The sequence below is a fragment of the Crassostrea angulata genome, chromosome 3 (assembly GCF_025612915.1).
Source record: "Crassostrea angulata isolate pt1a10 chromosome 3, ASM2561291v2, whole genome shotgun sequence".
Taxonomy (NCBI): Eukaryota; Metazoa; Mollusca; class Bivalvia; order Ostreida; family Ostreidae; genus Magallana; species Magallana angulata.
Genome location: NC_069113.1, coordinates 30,878,854 through 30,895,031, shown reverse-complemented (window position 1 = coordinate 30,895,031; position 16,178 = coordinate 30,878,854). Strand labels below are relative to the sequence as shown.

Genomic DNA, 16,178 nt, shown 5'->3' with positions numbered 1-16,178 from the left:
GAAAATGTTTAATAATGTTCTCTTCAAGAACTACAATGCTACAATTACTATGCAAACATTCTTAGAAAGAGTACATTTAAAACTGTTTAAATTGTTACATTGTTACCCTAAACTAATAATGGGGTCCCAAGAGGGGTTCAATGTTTCAATGATATATATGGGTTCAATGTTTGAGTTATATTGGGAAAATAGTTTTTAAAAAAACTTTAGTGATACAGTGAACTGCTGTTCAGTTAGCGATGTGGCCCATGGGCCTCTTGTTTTATTATCATGATAATTCGTAAATGCATTTTAAAAATTTACTATCTCTATGTATGTTTATATTTAGATATGAAACAGCAAGGGGAATTATAGATTCCCTTTTCGGAACAAGAGCACATGGTGATTTCCCTGTTAGACGACGAGAGAAAGATGACCAGTGTAGTGGAAGTGGAGAATATCCTTCACGTCTTGGAAGTGGACACACAGACTATAAACATGTCGGGGTGGATATACTTATAGAAAGTGGAAAAACGGTACAAAATTGTGTTCAGTGTCTTTTTCTCGTCTTTATGGTTTTATCGCCGATCTCACTTGAAAGTATTCAGTATGGCCGGTACAGCTATGCGTTGAGTGACGATATTATTTTATGTAAAGCCTAAGTCAAATTTAAGCCGATGTTCGGGCGAGAAAAGTTTCCTGGTACAATGTATCTTGAACCATGAACGCCCGAAACTGGTATCGTACGCCTCGTCTCAAAAACCGTCGAGCGTTTGTCACATACACTGTCTCGTACATAGATGTTTTAAACATGAAACGGTTTCCTACTTACATTTTTTCAGCAAAGTGAATTCAAATATTTTTAACGCATCAATTTTATTTGTGGCAGTATTATTTTCAAAGAATTCACAACAGATACTGACATTGAATTAACAGAAAACTTTAATCTAATTATGGCACGCTTACTTTTAAAGGTTTGCATGTGACAATAAACATAGACCTACACAAAACTTGCAAATTACGGCGCAAACCTTCTTAATTTTTGAATGATCAGTGATAAACCTTATTTCGTAACTCACTCTGTAAAAACATTAAATATAAAATTTCACCAAACAGTATTTACCAATTATGACGCTTTGCTTAATTGCTGCAGACTTTCGCTCTTACATGCTTACCGACCTCAGATTGTAAGACCCAGTTCCATTTTTCATGTAAACAAACCACACCTCTATAGTTTACGATTTTGGTGATGACGTTGCAGGTTTTTTTTATATTTACAGTTTTAAATGTAGGTATATTATTTGTGGGCCTCTTGTTTTATTTTTTAAATTAATATTTTTGTATTATTTTTTTACACAATTTCATTTTTTAAAACTTTCTTTATCAAAATTTGAAAATAGTTTATTGGTGGGTTCTGATTAAAAGTTTTTCCAACTTGAAGCATTAGTGTGAACCGATTTTTTCTGCTATAAAAAAGTTGAACAGCAAACCACATTTATTGATCCATTAACTCTATAATGGTTTTGTATTCAAAAACTTGATTTTAATCAGGTAAAGTCAGAGATCTGCACGTACATGTACATGTAAATTAGTTCATTAGTGAAATTATAATGCTTAATGTAAAAAAAACCGTATTATCTTTATACTTTTGTATAACTTTGTTGTTGCTTAGCTGACAATCGTTTATATTTACTAATTAGATTTGTTCTGATGATTACAACAGATTGAATTCACTAATCTTCATCTACAAAAAGTGTTAATCTTAATAAGTTTGTATTCCTGCCAAAATCAAAACTGCCTACATGATTCAAAAGGAAGATTTAATTTTGCCAAAATCATGTGTAATCTAATGTATTTTTACTTCGTTTAAAAGTTGCAGTTTCTTAAGATTTTATCATTTAAAAAAAAAGAAGCAGGCCAAAATACTATACAACAATTCAGGATGTCCAAATACTGACAAAAAACGCAGTTCACGATAGTACTTGTAGAATGATAAAAAAAGGTGCACATTTTATTCATTAACGAACTTCAGAAATTTGCTACTTGTATTTATAGTATCCTTACATTATTTTCATTACATCATTTTAAATGTTATGCAAACAATTATAGATTGTTGCTCCTTTTGCCGGAGAAGTCACAAAAGAGGATAGTGACACAGTAAAATTGGTTGTACAAGGAGGCTCGCTAAAGGGAACCATCATATACATCACCAATATTGAGGCAAATAGTAATATAGAAGAAGAGGAACCACGATCTGTAAGAATGAATATACGTTATCGATTTCTATAATGTTGATAAACATGAATCAGTTTCTATAACGATATATGTATTGTTAAATTCATCATTTGTGCAGTTCATGTTTTTATGATTAAAAGTATCATCATACACAGATGCTGTTTAATTTCAGTTTCAGGCTGGTCAAAAACTTGGAACCTCCAAGCATTCAATATGTAAAAATCACATACACCTCGCTTTTCATAAAGATGATGATTATATAGACCCTACAAAGTATCTAGAATTTGAACTTGTAACAATGCCTGAATGGAAGCAGGAATGTGATGATTACAAATTGGTACTAATGGTATGTACTTGGAAACTTTATCGTGAATAACTCGTGTGGATGGTTTCTTCACTGATGAAAATAAATACAAAATTACTAACAATTAAAAGTGGTTATTTGCATATTGCGAATTGAGTGGACATTTTGGTAATCTGTGCTTATCATGTTTATTTTTTCCAGTTTTGTATAATATAATATATTTTATGTATTTCCTTTCGTTTTGAAATAAAAATTGATGATAAACGTGAAAAAAAAAATCAAATATCGCACAAAATACCCCCAGGATATTTAGTGAAATAGCAAAGTTTATAATAATTAAAAGTATTTGATATTAAAGTTCTCTTCAAAGAACAGATATTTTAAGCACGTTTGTTTTTATTTTTGACTTTAACATCGTTGTAAACAAACTTTTATTTGGAGCTATTTTCTTTTGCACTTTACCAATGATAAACGGGACAGTTATTATAAATATGCAGTTTAGCCATCTTCAATATTTTTATCGAGAGTTTTGGGGATTTCAAGAAATATTTGTGACAATAAAGTTCTTTTTCTCTAGGAAAAGTTTATTTTAAGATATAGCAAGGTCTTCATGTTTCCATGTAGTTTATTTGATAATATTATTTGCACACGTAAGGTTACACATTACATGAATGTTACTGTTGTGTTTTATTAGCTTCATTTTACAACATCAACATTTTTGTCTTATTGTATTAGGATCAAACAATCGCTGCAGGATTTATTGTTGGGTTAGGTGGTCAGCAACCAGAAAATAATGACCCTAAACTGGAAAATACGGATTTCGCTGCTGAAATACCAGAGCTACCTTCTTCTTTTGACCCAGACTTCAGTGACGATATTAAAGGTTCTTACAATTATAAATATTTATTATGTGATTGTTTTGTTAAAATTCATGTCAAATCGTTTACATTTGTGCATATTTAACATAATTCAATTCAAGCCTCTATAAAAGAATTAAAGCTTTAAGGTAAGATATATTTTGACAGACGATCAAGACAGTACGTTCAATGCTGTTCAAACACAACCTCCAAATTCTGACATCTTTGGTATTGATGATCAAGAGGATATGTGTCCAGCCTTAGTAGGGAACAACAAGCCAGTTACTACTACTACAACAGTTGCTCCATCCAATGAAAAAAAAGGTCAGTAGTAATAGAGTAACAATAACATTGATTTGCTAAAACTTATTGCATGCCTGTTGTATTTAACTTTTACGATGAAGGGTAGACCTAGATAAAAATCTGATGAAAGAATTTTTTCTAGGATTTTTTGCAAAACTATTGAAAGCAGCTGACAAATTTTTGCAAAAGTTCAACATCCGGCGACTTAAGTTTGGCACAATTATTGAGTTTTTGGATAAGCTTGGAATGGACAAAAGTAAAAAGGCAATGGCCAAAGTGATGATAACCATTAAGGTATGAATATGTTGCGCCATAATTTATTATATAATTATCAAATAATTATATTTGTTCTTATGTACATGTACAGCTAGAATCTGAATTTATATATCACTTAATATTTCTATTTGAAATTATATTTTCTTCAAATTTTCTTCAAATCAAGTAATTACAACAATGTTATAAAAAAAATCTTTGTAGGAACTTATAGAGAACAAACCGTGTGTTAGCCCTCATGAGATGACTGAAGACCAGCTTATGAATGAACTGATAGAAAGAGGAAAAGATGCTTCAGGCTCTAGAGAAGAAATGCTTGCAAGACTTTTGGAGCTTGAACAAAGTATGTAAATAGACTGTGGTCCAAGAGTGTTAAATTTTGTAGTATTACATATGTATTATCTTTTCTAAAACTTAACTTCATCTGTTACACAATATTGTGTTTTGCATTTCTTATGAAATGTACTTCAATGCAGGCTGTCCTCTGATGTCCTTTACTATGCCAAGGAATATTTACTGCACATTTGACAGCTACTGCTTAGGAGTGGAGTGCTGCATTAACGTAAAACTTGCAATGTTTCTGAAAGTCTTCAAGTTTTGGGCTAGACTTGACCCTTGTGCTAATCCAATGCAGTTTGTTATGGCATTCGACAAGTACAACTACACAATCAAGATCACAGGCAGTCTGAATTTCGATGGTCAGTTTAATTTTTTTAACAGATATGAATTTTTCAAGTCCATTCTCTGAATGAAAAAGTAAATTTCAATTAGGACTAAATACGTTTTTCTTCTAGGTTTTGAAAACGAGCTGAAAACTGGAATTAAGATTGACCTCATGGGTGGCATAGAAGTAGTTGTTAAGTAAGTAACTGAGAAATAAATCACAAAATGAAATATCTTGTGATATACTATTCGACTTTGGTAGGATTTCATCAGTACTTTCAGATGAACTTATAACATATATAGAACCTGAAAGTTAGAATCATCACATTATAAAATTTTATCATCAACAGATACAGTATCATTAAAGGAGAAGAGGCAACACTGGCAACATTTGGTGTGGGATTTTGTAGTCAGGAAGACATGAGTGACTGTGTTCTTTTTGTAAATTTGTTAGACAATGCTATCCTTCCAATTCCCACATGTAAACCTGATGGATCTATCATTTGGCCAAAATGTAAGAACTTACTTTTTACTAGATATATGTACATGTATATGGTGATGTAGACAATATGAATGGAACCATGCGAAAAAAGTTTTAACATTTAAATCAAAGATTCCTGTTTTTATTAAGCAAATGGTTCACATTTAGTCTACTGGTAGTTAATATTGCTGCATTGAAGTTTTTGTTTAAAAATCGTCCACTTATATTTTTATATTTGTTCAGTCAGTTTAAATACAGTGTAGCTGTCCTTTTACTTTAAAGAGGATCGAGTAACATTGATGTAACGTAAAAATTTAATATGATGGTATCACATCATTAATGATGAGGTGTTTTGAACAATTTAATCTTTCTTTTCTACAAACTATTGTAATACATATACTTTCATTTCTGGTTGACCTAAGAATATAACTACCAGTATGTGGCAAGTAAAGGTTCAAAAGTGGTCATGCAATTATTAAATATTATATTGTGTCAATCGTTGAACCAGAGCCTATTTTGTAGCATTATTTTATATTTTTCCATCAAGTACTAATATAGAACAAAAAATTATGTGAGCTTACTTAAACAAAACCGGTTATTTGTACTTTTGTTAATTGTGTACTTATGGTTTTACATTATCTCTATATTTCTCAAAACTATTACAGTGGATTTTTCAAAGTTGTTTGATAAAGAAGCATTCGTCAAAAGAATAAAAGAGCAAGGAAAAGCTCTCACTAAATTAGTCGTTTCTGAACTCATAAATGAATTTCTTAAGCTGCTGAATATTCCCAAGGTAAGGAATTCAATCAGAATTTAATTTCTTTCATTAATTTCTTTAAATATTTTAAGTTCCAGACGCACTTGCTTTTTCAAACATCTGCTTGCGTATATATTCTACATTTAAAATGTTATTTAGGAAATACTGCTTGATAGTGAACCGTCTCCTAGACCAGAGAAAATGACAGATGGACAAATAAAGGCTGCTCTAATGTCCAGAAACTTACCTCAGACTGGAGACCGAGCTACTCTCAATTCTAGATTACTGCAAAGTGACCTATGTATGTACAATGTATTTTTTTCATTAGGTATTTTTAGGGTCGTTAAATTGCATAATTAATGTCAGTATACGTGAGTTGTTCGGAAACTATTGAGACAACACAAATATTTTCCTTTCGTAAGTTACGGATATTAGTGAAAATTGGCATTTACATTGATCAAACCGAAATTAATAATTTAATAAAGTAATATTTAAAAATATTAAGTATTTTGTTTTTTATGGTACATAAACTAGTCAATCATTGGGGTACCCGGCGCAGACATACACGCATACACTCGGCGAATTAAAAACTTAAAAATTCTACTTACAAAGTGTCTGTAGACCTAAAGTTGATACTAAAATAAAGTATAGGCGTAACAGGACGCTTTAAAATGACGTTGCGATAAGTTTGCGGTTGCTCCGGGTCATTGGACACAAGCAAGTCTGTCAGCTCACTAGAGATGATCAAATGATGCTTTGGACAAGACAATTTTTATACTCTTTTAAAATTTTGTCTTGGTGTACTAGTTCAAGGGTTTAACTATTATTTTCAAGGAATTAGAGCAAATGTCTCAATAATTTCCGAACAGCACTCGTAATTCTTACAAACATTGTTTTCAGCATGCACACTACTTGGGAAAAATTTATCACTGCATCAGATTGGGGGAGAACTTGGAAAGATCTTGTATTATGCTATACAAGATGACTGTATGAGACTGGATGCCTGGGCAGATATCACCGTACCACTTTTAGGACAGACCTACACCAAGACGTTACGGGCTTACATTGAATTAGATCCCTGTAGCTTTGTTTTCCATGTTGCATTTGAAGGCTATTCATACACTAAAGTGCTTCTCAGCTATGAATGGGGTATGTTTGAATTGAGTGTTGAACTCTGTTTGATGATTATGTGGTTGAAATGAGTGTACATTACATGCTTGTTCTTGAAGTTGTTAAGAATAATACTTTGACTTTATCTACTGAGTCACTGGATTTAATATTGGTTGATTTATTCTATCTATCTATTAATATATATATTTGAAAAAAAATGATTTGGATCTCCAAACTTTACACTAATCAGGAAAAAAAAGCTCATATCAAAGATACATAACTCCTTGATCCAATCAAGCTATGCATATTGTATTTGAAAAGATTTATAGTAATGACAGAAGAACCGGTATGTATGTTGCTTTTATGAGCAGTAATCTCCTTGAGTATTAAGTGTTCATAATTTATTTCTTTATTTATTTGCTTCTGGCTGTATTCTAGGAAAAGATGAAACTGCAGAAATTTCACATCATGTTATTGTGAAGTAAGTAATTTTTGTTAATTTGTGCGCATAATATAGGCACATGTATGTTTTTTTTTACATAATAAACCATAAACTTAGCTCTGACTGAAAATCTTAAATGTCTTTTTGTTAACCGTAAACCATGGTTCAAATATAAAGAACTTTTGCAAAGAAATGATTGAATAGAATAAAATCTTCTGAAGAAACTTTAATAAAAAATGAATGGAAGTTGTTTTGAAGAAATTTAACCTCAAATCAGAAGGGATGTGTCAGTAGCTCTATTGTTTGACATTGTTTTTAGATGAGAAATTTGGCTCATGAGCCACTTGTTCGAATAGGAAAAATATGAAGTACTGTGATTAATAAAATGGATTGTTCATAACAAAAAAAATGTCAATGATATTAAGCATTTATCCTTGAATCTTCGCATTATACATTATGTGTTTATCAGTATTTAGTTTAATATTTCATCATAAAAAACATAACTGGATTTGACACGAGCGTTGCCTATATTAGTCCTCTCCTTATATATAATCAATCAATATGCCCGCAGTTATAAAAACAGTAATAGAAAAATGCAAACAAAATTTTATCTTTAAGAACACTCCCAACGTTCCTCAGTTTTAGATAATTTTTCTTAAGGTCGAGATCTAGTAAATGAAAAGTGGTTACAGGTTTATAAAATTTAAGATATGAATTCTTTCGATGATGCTTCATAACATTAGCTTTGTTAGACAGGGTGTTCCGGGGCTAAAAATGATTGGTAAACACAATGAAAAATCAATCGCGTTTTAAACTGTCATTTTCAATGAAATATGAAGGAATAGAGGAATAATTTTCGGAGTTTTGTCCATTTTGGACAAATAAAATATATCTACAAGGCTTACAGTCTCCCCAAAAAACGGAATTAAACAAGCTCTTGACATTCTCTTTAAAACGATGTCAAATTCAATATATGTACCGGGATTACTTTTCCCATGATTTAACACAGAATGTCAAGAAATTGTCTACATTATTCCTTTAAAGCCGTAAAGTACGGGGAAAAGATTCTTAAAATCAATTATGACGTAATAATGGTTCTAGCACCAAAAATACACTCTGGAATCATTTGCTAGATCTTGACCTTAATTAATACATGTAAATAAATTCTTCCTTTTTTGCATTTAAACCTGTTGATGCCCCAAAAAATTCAGGGTCAAGTACCAGGCTATTTTTGAAGTTAAGAATATTTATAAAATAATGTTTGGATAACATCCAAAATGCAATAAAATGCCTATTAATGTCGGTCGCGGGTTTGAAATTTCGCGCCCTGTGGTAATGCGCAAAACTATAGTAAAACGCAATTACAGAGTAAAATGATTAGATATATAGGTTATCATGTAACGTTTTTATTTAAAATAAATTACTAATCATAAAAAAATATTTTTAATAAAATGAATCCTAAGGATAATGTTAAGATTTATTTTAATCATTCCACTGCTTCTTCAAAATCGACTTTATTCACGTCATAGGTCATTCACGAGGTTATTCACGTCTTACGATGAGGTCAGTTGAGACTTTGAAGCATAGGCGTCGGAAGCAAATTGAAAGTGGGGGGGCTAGACTAATCCTCAGAAATATTGAGAAAAAAGTAATTCCGAAATTCATGGAAATCCTAATCCGGGGGGGGGGGGGGGGGGTATGCCTATACTTCCAACAAAAAAAAATACTTACCCAAATTTTTTTTCCCCAAAATCATGAAATTCCTAATCCGGGGGGGGGGGGGGGGGGGGGGGGGGCTAGTATGCTTCTGAATCTAACTTCTCAATCTTTCAAGGTTACTTAGGTACGATAATCTTTCCTGCGAAAAAAAGTGGGGGGGCTGAACCCTCTATCATGCTATGTTTCTAATGGTTAGGTATAACTTTGCCAAAAAAGGTGGGGGGGCTAAGCCCCCCCTAGCCCCCCCCCCCCCCCGGTTCCGACGCCTATGTGAAGTAACAATTGCCAAAAACAAACGTCGTGCATTCTTTATTGCAGAGTCAATTTAAAAATGAACTTTTAATTTACGAGAAAAAAAATTTGCGCGATCATTTCATTTTCCGTGTGAGAGGAAGAAAGGTATTCTTTATCTATTACAAATTTATCTAAAATCCTATACAACTCTATATGTAAAATAACTGGCAAGACACGTTTATAGGACCAAAATATGAGGGCGGATAGCATAAAAACTATCTGTTCAATTTCGTTTTAATTGGCAAAAAGTTTACTTATACGTTATACGCTGAAAATTAAAAGAATATCTTGTTTTTGTTTTTTTTACATATGAAATTGAAAATGATAACCCATTTTCTCTATATAATCCTATAGAAAATGTCTGACCTTTCACTGAAAAAAATTTAAGGAAATCGTTTGATTGAAACATTCTCTGTCGAGACTCCTTAATTAATGAAGTCATTGTACATATTTTCGATTGAAACTATATATCCAAATAATTTAATTTTGGTTGTAACGCCTCATTTCATTGGCTGATACAGATGGAGGGATATTATATTTTATAACATACCTTGGTATGGGGACACACCCACTTGACAACATCTATCCGGAAATACTTTTTTTTTTTACATGTAAACCTTACATGTACAATTGCATGCATGTGTATATAATAGTAAATAAATAGAATATGACCAAGTTTATCTCTTTTCATTTGCATACTATAAATTAAAAAAAAAATATGCTTCAATCTTTCCAAATTGAAAAAATAAAAAATGATTTTGAAAATATCTCACAAATGGATTGAATTGAATTTTTACGAAAAGGAGCACAAAACTTGAGGGGGAGTTGAATCTTTTTCAAGGTATGAAAAGGATGAATAAACAAATATCAGTAAATTTTATATCATAGTAAAAACACCAAATTTTAACCCAGAATGGGAATTGCACCCAAATCTCTCTTTTAAGAGCGCTCTACTTTTACGCTATCTAGGTTTATGGTGGTATTTTGGCCTGGTTTTAATCTTCTGATGCCTCTTTTCGTAAAATCATTTGGCGAGCAGATTTCCATCTGATTGAGCTAGTTCCCCCCTAATTACTATAGACTGTTAACAGGTTAAATAATCGATGTCGGTATATAAATCATGACTGTAAACATGAATCCTCTGTTAACAGTTACAATCTGGATGGCTCAGAGAAAACAAATGAGCGAAACTCTTGGTGTACATGTACTTACTGTAAAGCGACAAAGTACAAACAATCCATTTTCAGCATGCTCGGGCATTTCACACACCGCTCCTAATATCCGAGTCGATCTCCTAACATGAATTTGACGCATGCAGCAGCTCATCAAGGACCCCAAGAGGCCTGCCCCTGCAATCTCCACACTTTCACACTTGATGTCTAATTCAACTTTTGACAACTGTACCTTTAACTTTGAGAACTAAACTGTGAAGACGCGAACCAGCGTCCAAACACCAAATTCAAATATGGCCGCCACCCCTCGCTTCGTTCTAATCTGGGTCACTTGTTACTAAGGATGTTGTACTACTGCGCGGGTAGTTCAAAATGTCGTTTACGGTTAAAACAAAAGCATGAAAATGGTACGGAGAGTTAGATTTGTTTTAAATATTAAATTATAAGGAATGAATTTCGCGGTTTATAAAATAGCGTAAACTGTCCCAAGTTATGTTATATCGTATAACATACGTCAAAATTAAATTCATTCCTTAAATAGAAAAAATATCATTTAACGTAAAAAAGTAAGTTTGGAATTATAGTGTATGTCAGGCTTGGGGCGATTTACATTGCAAAGTAATGCATTACATTACCATTACTTCATGAATTTGGGCATTAAATTACCATTACCATTACTTGATTTTCTTGAAGTAATGCATTACATTACCATTACATGAGTAAAGTAATGCATTACCATTACCATTACTTTTTTTTTTAAAGTAAAGCTAATAAAGAGTTTTTGCAAATGTTTCAAATATACAACACTCTTTAACATATCCACAGCTTCATGCTCAGTATCTGGTTCAAATTCAATGAATAAAATAGAGTCATTCTTTATTTGCTCAATATATAATCATATTGTGGCTATATGAACAACATATTACATAAGTAAAATGATATTTATATACATTTGGCATGATACAATATCAGATATGAAATAGAGACACAGGATAACATGCGTAACAAAAAACAATTTATGAAATAATGTTGCGGTTTTTAAAAGCTAAATATAGATATATCCCCAGATTACACAAATCTGTATAATTTTGGACACTTAATTTTATTAATTTATAAACAGATGATTTTCCCCAGTTATATTTCTTAATATATTTTAATCGTATTGCTTTTTACGGAGGACACTTTAAGACAAAAGATTGCTGTTGCACTTATGGTTGAAGTTTCAAAGGGTTCATCTTTTAAATGCATCCATCTTCCAGGCTATACTAAATAAATGTTATGCAGGAGCAGTCAAAGCTTGGGCTGGAAAATACTGTTTGACGATCTTTATCTTAGGATATATTAAGTGCAATAATAGATTAAATACATAAAACTTGTATTTCATACCAGTCCAAACTAATGTACACTATGGAAACGCGGTTTGCGCATTTACCGCGAGTCCTCGTGGTGTGAAATTGATCGCGGTTTAGCACAGGTAACTCAGGTAAAACCGCGCATCCTCGTGGTACAGCTTCTCACCTTGACCACACCATCGCGGTAGTGTGAAAACAGTCCCAGGTGAAATCTAGTCATGTTTTTAATGCGAGTTACCTCCCCCAATTTCTTCTCATACGGGAAATATTATTGAGAGAATTAATGAATATTGATTCATATGCCTTTATTTTATATATAGAGTTGATTGTTACAATTTATTATTATTTGAAAAAGTGGGAGAAATAAAAGGAACGTGTAATTATGCTAATACAGAATTTCGTATACTATTTTGTATACTTGATGGTGTTACATATAAATTAATCTTGGCACATTCATTGCTGACAATTCTTGGTTATCAATGAATTTGATTGATAATTATATACCCGGTAATAAACGCTTCACAAAAATATCTTATTTCGCCTCGAGAAAGGGATACTAATTAGCGTTTCATTTACAATCTTTCATATTTAATTCTTACCTTTAAAACATACCTTGCACTTGGTCATTTCTCTTAAATACATTCAAAGAACTTATTTAATGAATAACAAAATACATGTAGATATAACATGTTTTAAAGTGATCCCCTCGCGCTTACATCCGTGCCAACAAAAGATATCAATATAAGTTGTATAACTTGTTTATCAAACGTTTAAAAAAAAAAAAAAGTTCAATCAGTTTACGAAAATGTTAATGTTAAAATTGTGTGTATTTAAAAATTGACTTTCCTATCTGATTTAACAAAAAGGTATGATGTTCAGTGGGTCGCCCAATATTTATGTTTGTCGTTCAAAACCAGAAATTTAAAAATAAGAATGATTATTTATTCTGGGGTATCCTTCACATGTTAACATTTCGCAGTGTCAGTTGACCAACAGAGGAAGGTGAATTGCGTAACATTACGTATACAGTATGTGTGTATAGTATTTTGGTGGTTGCCGTCAGGGTGGGTGACCTGCAGCAATTAGTATGACTTGGGGTCAGCTAAATAGAAGTATATAGTCCGTTCTTTCAAACAACAAAATGTTCTTGATAGAATAATTTAATTTCAAACAAATGGACATTTGTTTTCCAATCTAAATTTAAGGAAATTATTCTGCGTATTCATAACACAGTGTTTACAAAATACATCCATAAAATTACCTTTTAATGATATACTTTGTACTCAATTGAAATACAATTAACGAACAGACTATAATCAGGGTTAATCAGGAATAGAGAGAGTAATTGAGAACACAGCTAAAGTAAATTTTATATACACATCTAGTATTTGTACTTTTTAAAATGGTAAAAATGTGATTGTTTGAATGAATCAAATGGGAAACATATGAACAAAGATGTGTGTTTGTGTGCATATTTGCATGTAAGTTTAAAAGAAACTTCTTTATGCAATATGTGGTATATTATTTATTTCTCTAGCCATGTTAAAATTTAGAAAGTTTTAATTTTCAATTTCCTTAGAACTTTATATATTTTGATTTAGGAGAGAGAGAGAGACAGAGAGAGAGAGAGTTGTCTCAATATTCGATAAGATTTCTCACGGCACGTGGTCAGAGCACGGGTGCTGTCACAGACAGGAAGTGTTATGTAATAGTTATACACACCCGTAAACACAGGGATACCCGTAAACACAGGGATAGCTTTTCTATAAATTGTGCCGTACTTGTGATTTTCTATATACCTGTCTGAATCAGGCATTATTTTATCTTCATGCAGTAAAGATAGAAGGCGCGTATGATCAGGGGCTTTTATATATACGTCCATGGTATGATATTTCTTAAAACGCCCATTACGAAAGCATGTGCTATTATGTGCATTTCAATCAGAATGCCGTTACGGCTACATGTACTACTTTAGCAGTTCACATAAAATATTAGTTATTTGAAGTGAGAGAGAGAGAGAGAGAGAGGGGGGAGGGAGATCCTCAGCATTCAATGAAATTCTTCACGGCACGTGGTTAGAGCACGGGTGCTGTCATGGTCAGGAAGTGATATGTTACAGTTACACACACCCGTAAACACAGGGATGACTGATTGTCAATGTACCTGTCTGAATTAAGCATTATCTTGCTCGAAGTGTGTCTCCGGTCCATATCCTCCACCCCCTTATATTACCAAGTAAATCTACTCTCTTGATCTCTCAAAACCCTGGATCCCTGGAAGTCAAACTGCAGTCCCGTTATTCATAATCTGTTGTTTTTTTACCCTCAATACCCCGAAGTGGCCGGTATATGCAAGCGTCACCTAATTTTAACACCTACTTTGTCATTTAAATGGCTCAAGGCATTAGACGCGGGACCCGTGTTACGGGATTTTCTTCAGGTGACACTTGTCCTGCAAGGTGATAATTGTTCCATGATTGACCATACCGTTGCCTAGACTATAATTAACACCGATCGTCCTAAATGTACATATAATCTGATTAATTTAAAATGAGAGAGAGAGAGAGAGAGAGAGAAAGAGGCCGGAAAGTATTTAATGAGTTAAATAAGAGTAAGATTGAGGGGAAAACATACAAGTTGAATTGATGTCTACGTTAGCAACCTTATAATAGTACATCGCGGAATATTTGTCTTCTTTAAATCTGTGGCATATTTTCAACTCATCATATGCAAAAAACTAGAAAACTGACCAGTCAGGAAGGGCCCCGCTATGACAATTAATATAGAGAAGTGAAAAAAACTTTGAATCCATCCTCTTTATATTAACAATGATGAAAAATAAATGCTCGGCATAAGATGTAAAGAACTGCAATATATAGGATCTCATAATTTTCATTCATCAATTCAAGTGTTAAACTGAGGGGTAAAAATATAAGGGTGCAGCTCATGGAATGAGAGTTTAATTTGATTACATTTAAAAAAAAAATTGAAAATTATAAGTAACAACTGTATTTTTAAAATTTCAAGATAATTCCTGAATGTCCAAAAACTCTAAATGGTAACCTTGTATCTGCATAAAACAGGGATAACCTCATGTCTTATAAAAAAAAAACTAAATTAAATGTGAATTTAAAAAAGATTTGAACAGGTGTTTTATAAAATGCAAGCCTTCAGTGAATGCAAATACATTGTATCACCCAGGGTTGACCTCAACTTCAAAACAAACATCAGTTGCATACAAAGGTGTTCATTAATCTTCATATGACAGATAGAGATAAGCCTCTAAATTTTCTGCAGCAGGCAAGATAATTAATCCCAGGGGGTTATTGTTCTGCTCTCTCATCCTTTTCTTCTAAATTTACAATAAGATTTTTTTTTCAGAAATGACAGAATGTGGTTATTATCTGATTACCTGTTAAAATTAACAGCATTAAGGCAGAAAAAATAAAATAAATAATTAAAAAATAAAATAGTGAAAAAGGACATCTTAATATATATCTTGATTTTAGAATTCAATAAAATTATCATAAATCATTGTGTACGGTATTTTAACCAAAATAAAGTATGAATATTATATTTTAAATCCATATTTCAAAGAATGTACACAATACTACACATCATTCAAAATTGACCTTAACTTCAAAACAAAGTTCCTTTGCAGACACAGGCAGTGCAGTAATTAATCTCAATGTGACAGATAAAGATAAAGCTTAGGATTTTCTTCCTGTGGAAGGTTAATTAATCCCAAAGGACAAATATTGCACAGCCTTCCAAGTATACATTGGTAACATTCTCAGAAGTTATCTCTCTTTGCCCATTCATTCTTATTCATAGTTAAGGAATCTACCCCACCACCCCAGCTCCAAACCAAAAGACATAGAGAACCACACTTAGCATCAAAAGATGTATTTCTCTCTACTGAACTACCATACCAAATTTGATCTTGATTGGGCTACCATAAAAAAAGTTATTAGAAAACAACAGAAAATTTGTGGACGGAAGAGTGACAGACGGACGGACGGACAGAAGGACGGACGGACAGAGTGATTACTATAGGGCACCCGCAAATCCTTGCGGGGCCCTAATAATACTAATTTTCAAGTACACGTATATGCATGATTTGCGTAATACATTGCTATGATTGGAACTCTTGAACAACATTAACAAAATACATGCAGCAATAGTTTTCTAGAAGTTTTTGTTAAAATCAATTCAAAGAAAATAATGAATTTTTCTTC

At 32.4% G+C, this 16,178-nt stretch overlaps 1 protein-coding gene across 1 annotated transcript in view; it reads left to right on the top strand.

Moving 5' to 3' along the window:
* LOC128178078 (uncharacterized) overlaps nucleotides 1–16,178 on the top strand; it is a 154,536-nt gene that overhangs the window by 55,223 nt on the left and 83,135 nt on the right. Inside the window, exons 24-37 of the mRNA XM_052845075.1 lie at nucleotides 329–515; nucleotides 2,089–2,235; nucleotides 2,387–2,560; nucleotides 3,254–3,401; nucleotides 3,544–3,699; nucleotides 3,821–3,972; nucleotides 4,156–4,294; nucleotides 4,428–4,649; nucleotides 4,746–4,812; nucleotides 4,965–5,128; nucleotides 5,761–5,888; nucleotides 6,012–6,153; nucleotides 6,753–7,001; nucleotides 7,401–7,443. Of these exons, the coding sequence (XP_052701035.1) occupies nucleotides 329–515; nucleotides 2,089–2,235; nucleotides 2,387–2,560; nucleotides 3,254–3,401; nucleotides 3,544–3,699; nucleotides 3,821–3,972; nucleotides 4,156–4,294; nucleotides 4,428–4,649; nucleotides 4,746–4,812; nucleotides 4,965–5,128; nucleotides 5,761–5,888; nucleotides 6,012–6,153; nucleotides 6,753–7,001; nucleotides 7,401–7,443 (2,118 nt within the window). The remainder of the gene's footprint in view (nucleotides 1–328; nucleotides 516–2,088; nucleotides 2,236–2,386; nucleotides 2,561–3,253; nucleotides 3,402–3,543; nucleotides 3,700–3,820; nucleotides 3,973–4,155; nucleotides 4,295–4,427; nucleotides 4,650–4,745; nucleotides 4,813–4,964; nucleotides 5,129–5,760; nucleotides 5,889–6,011; nucleotides 6,154–6,752; nucleotides 7,002–7,400; nucleotides 7,444–16,178) is intronic.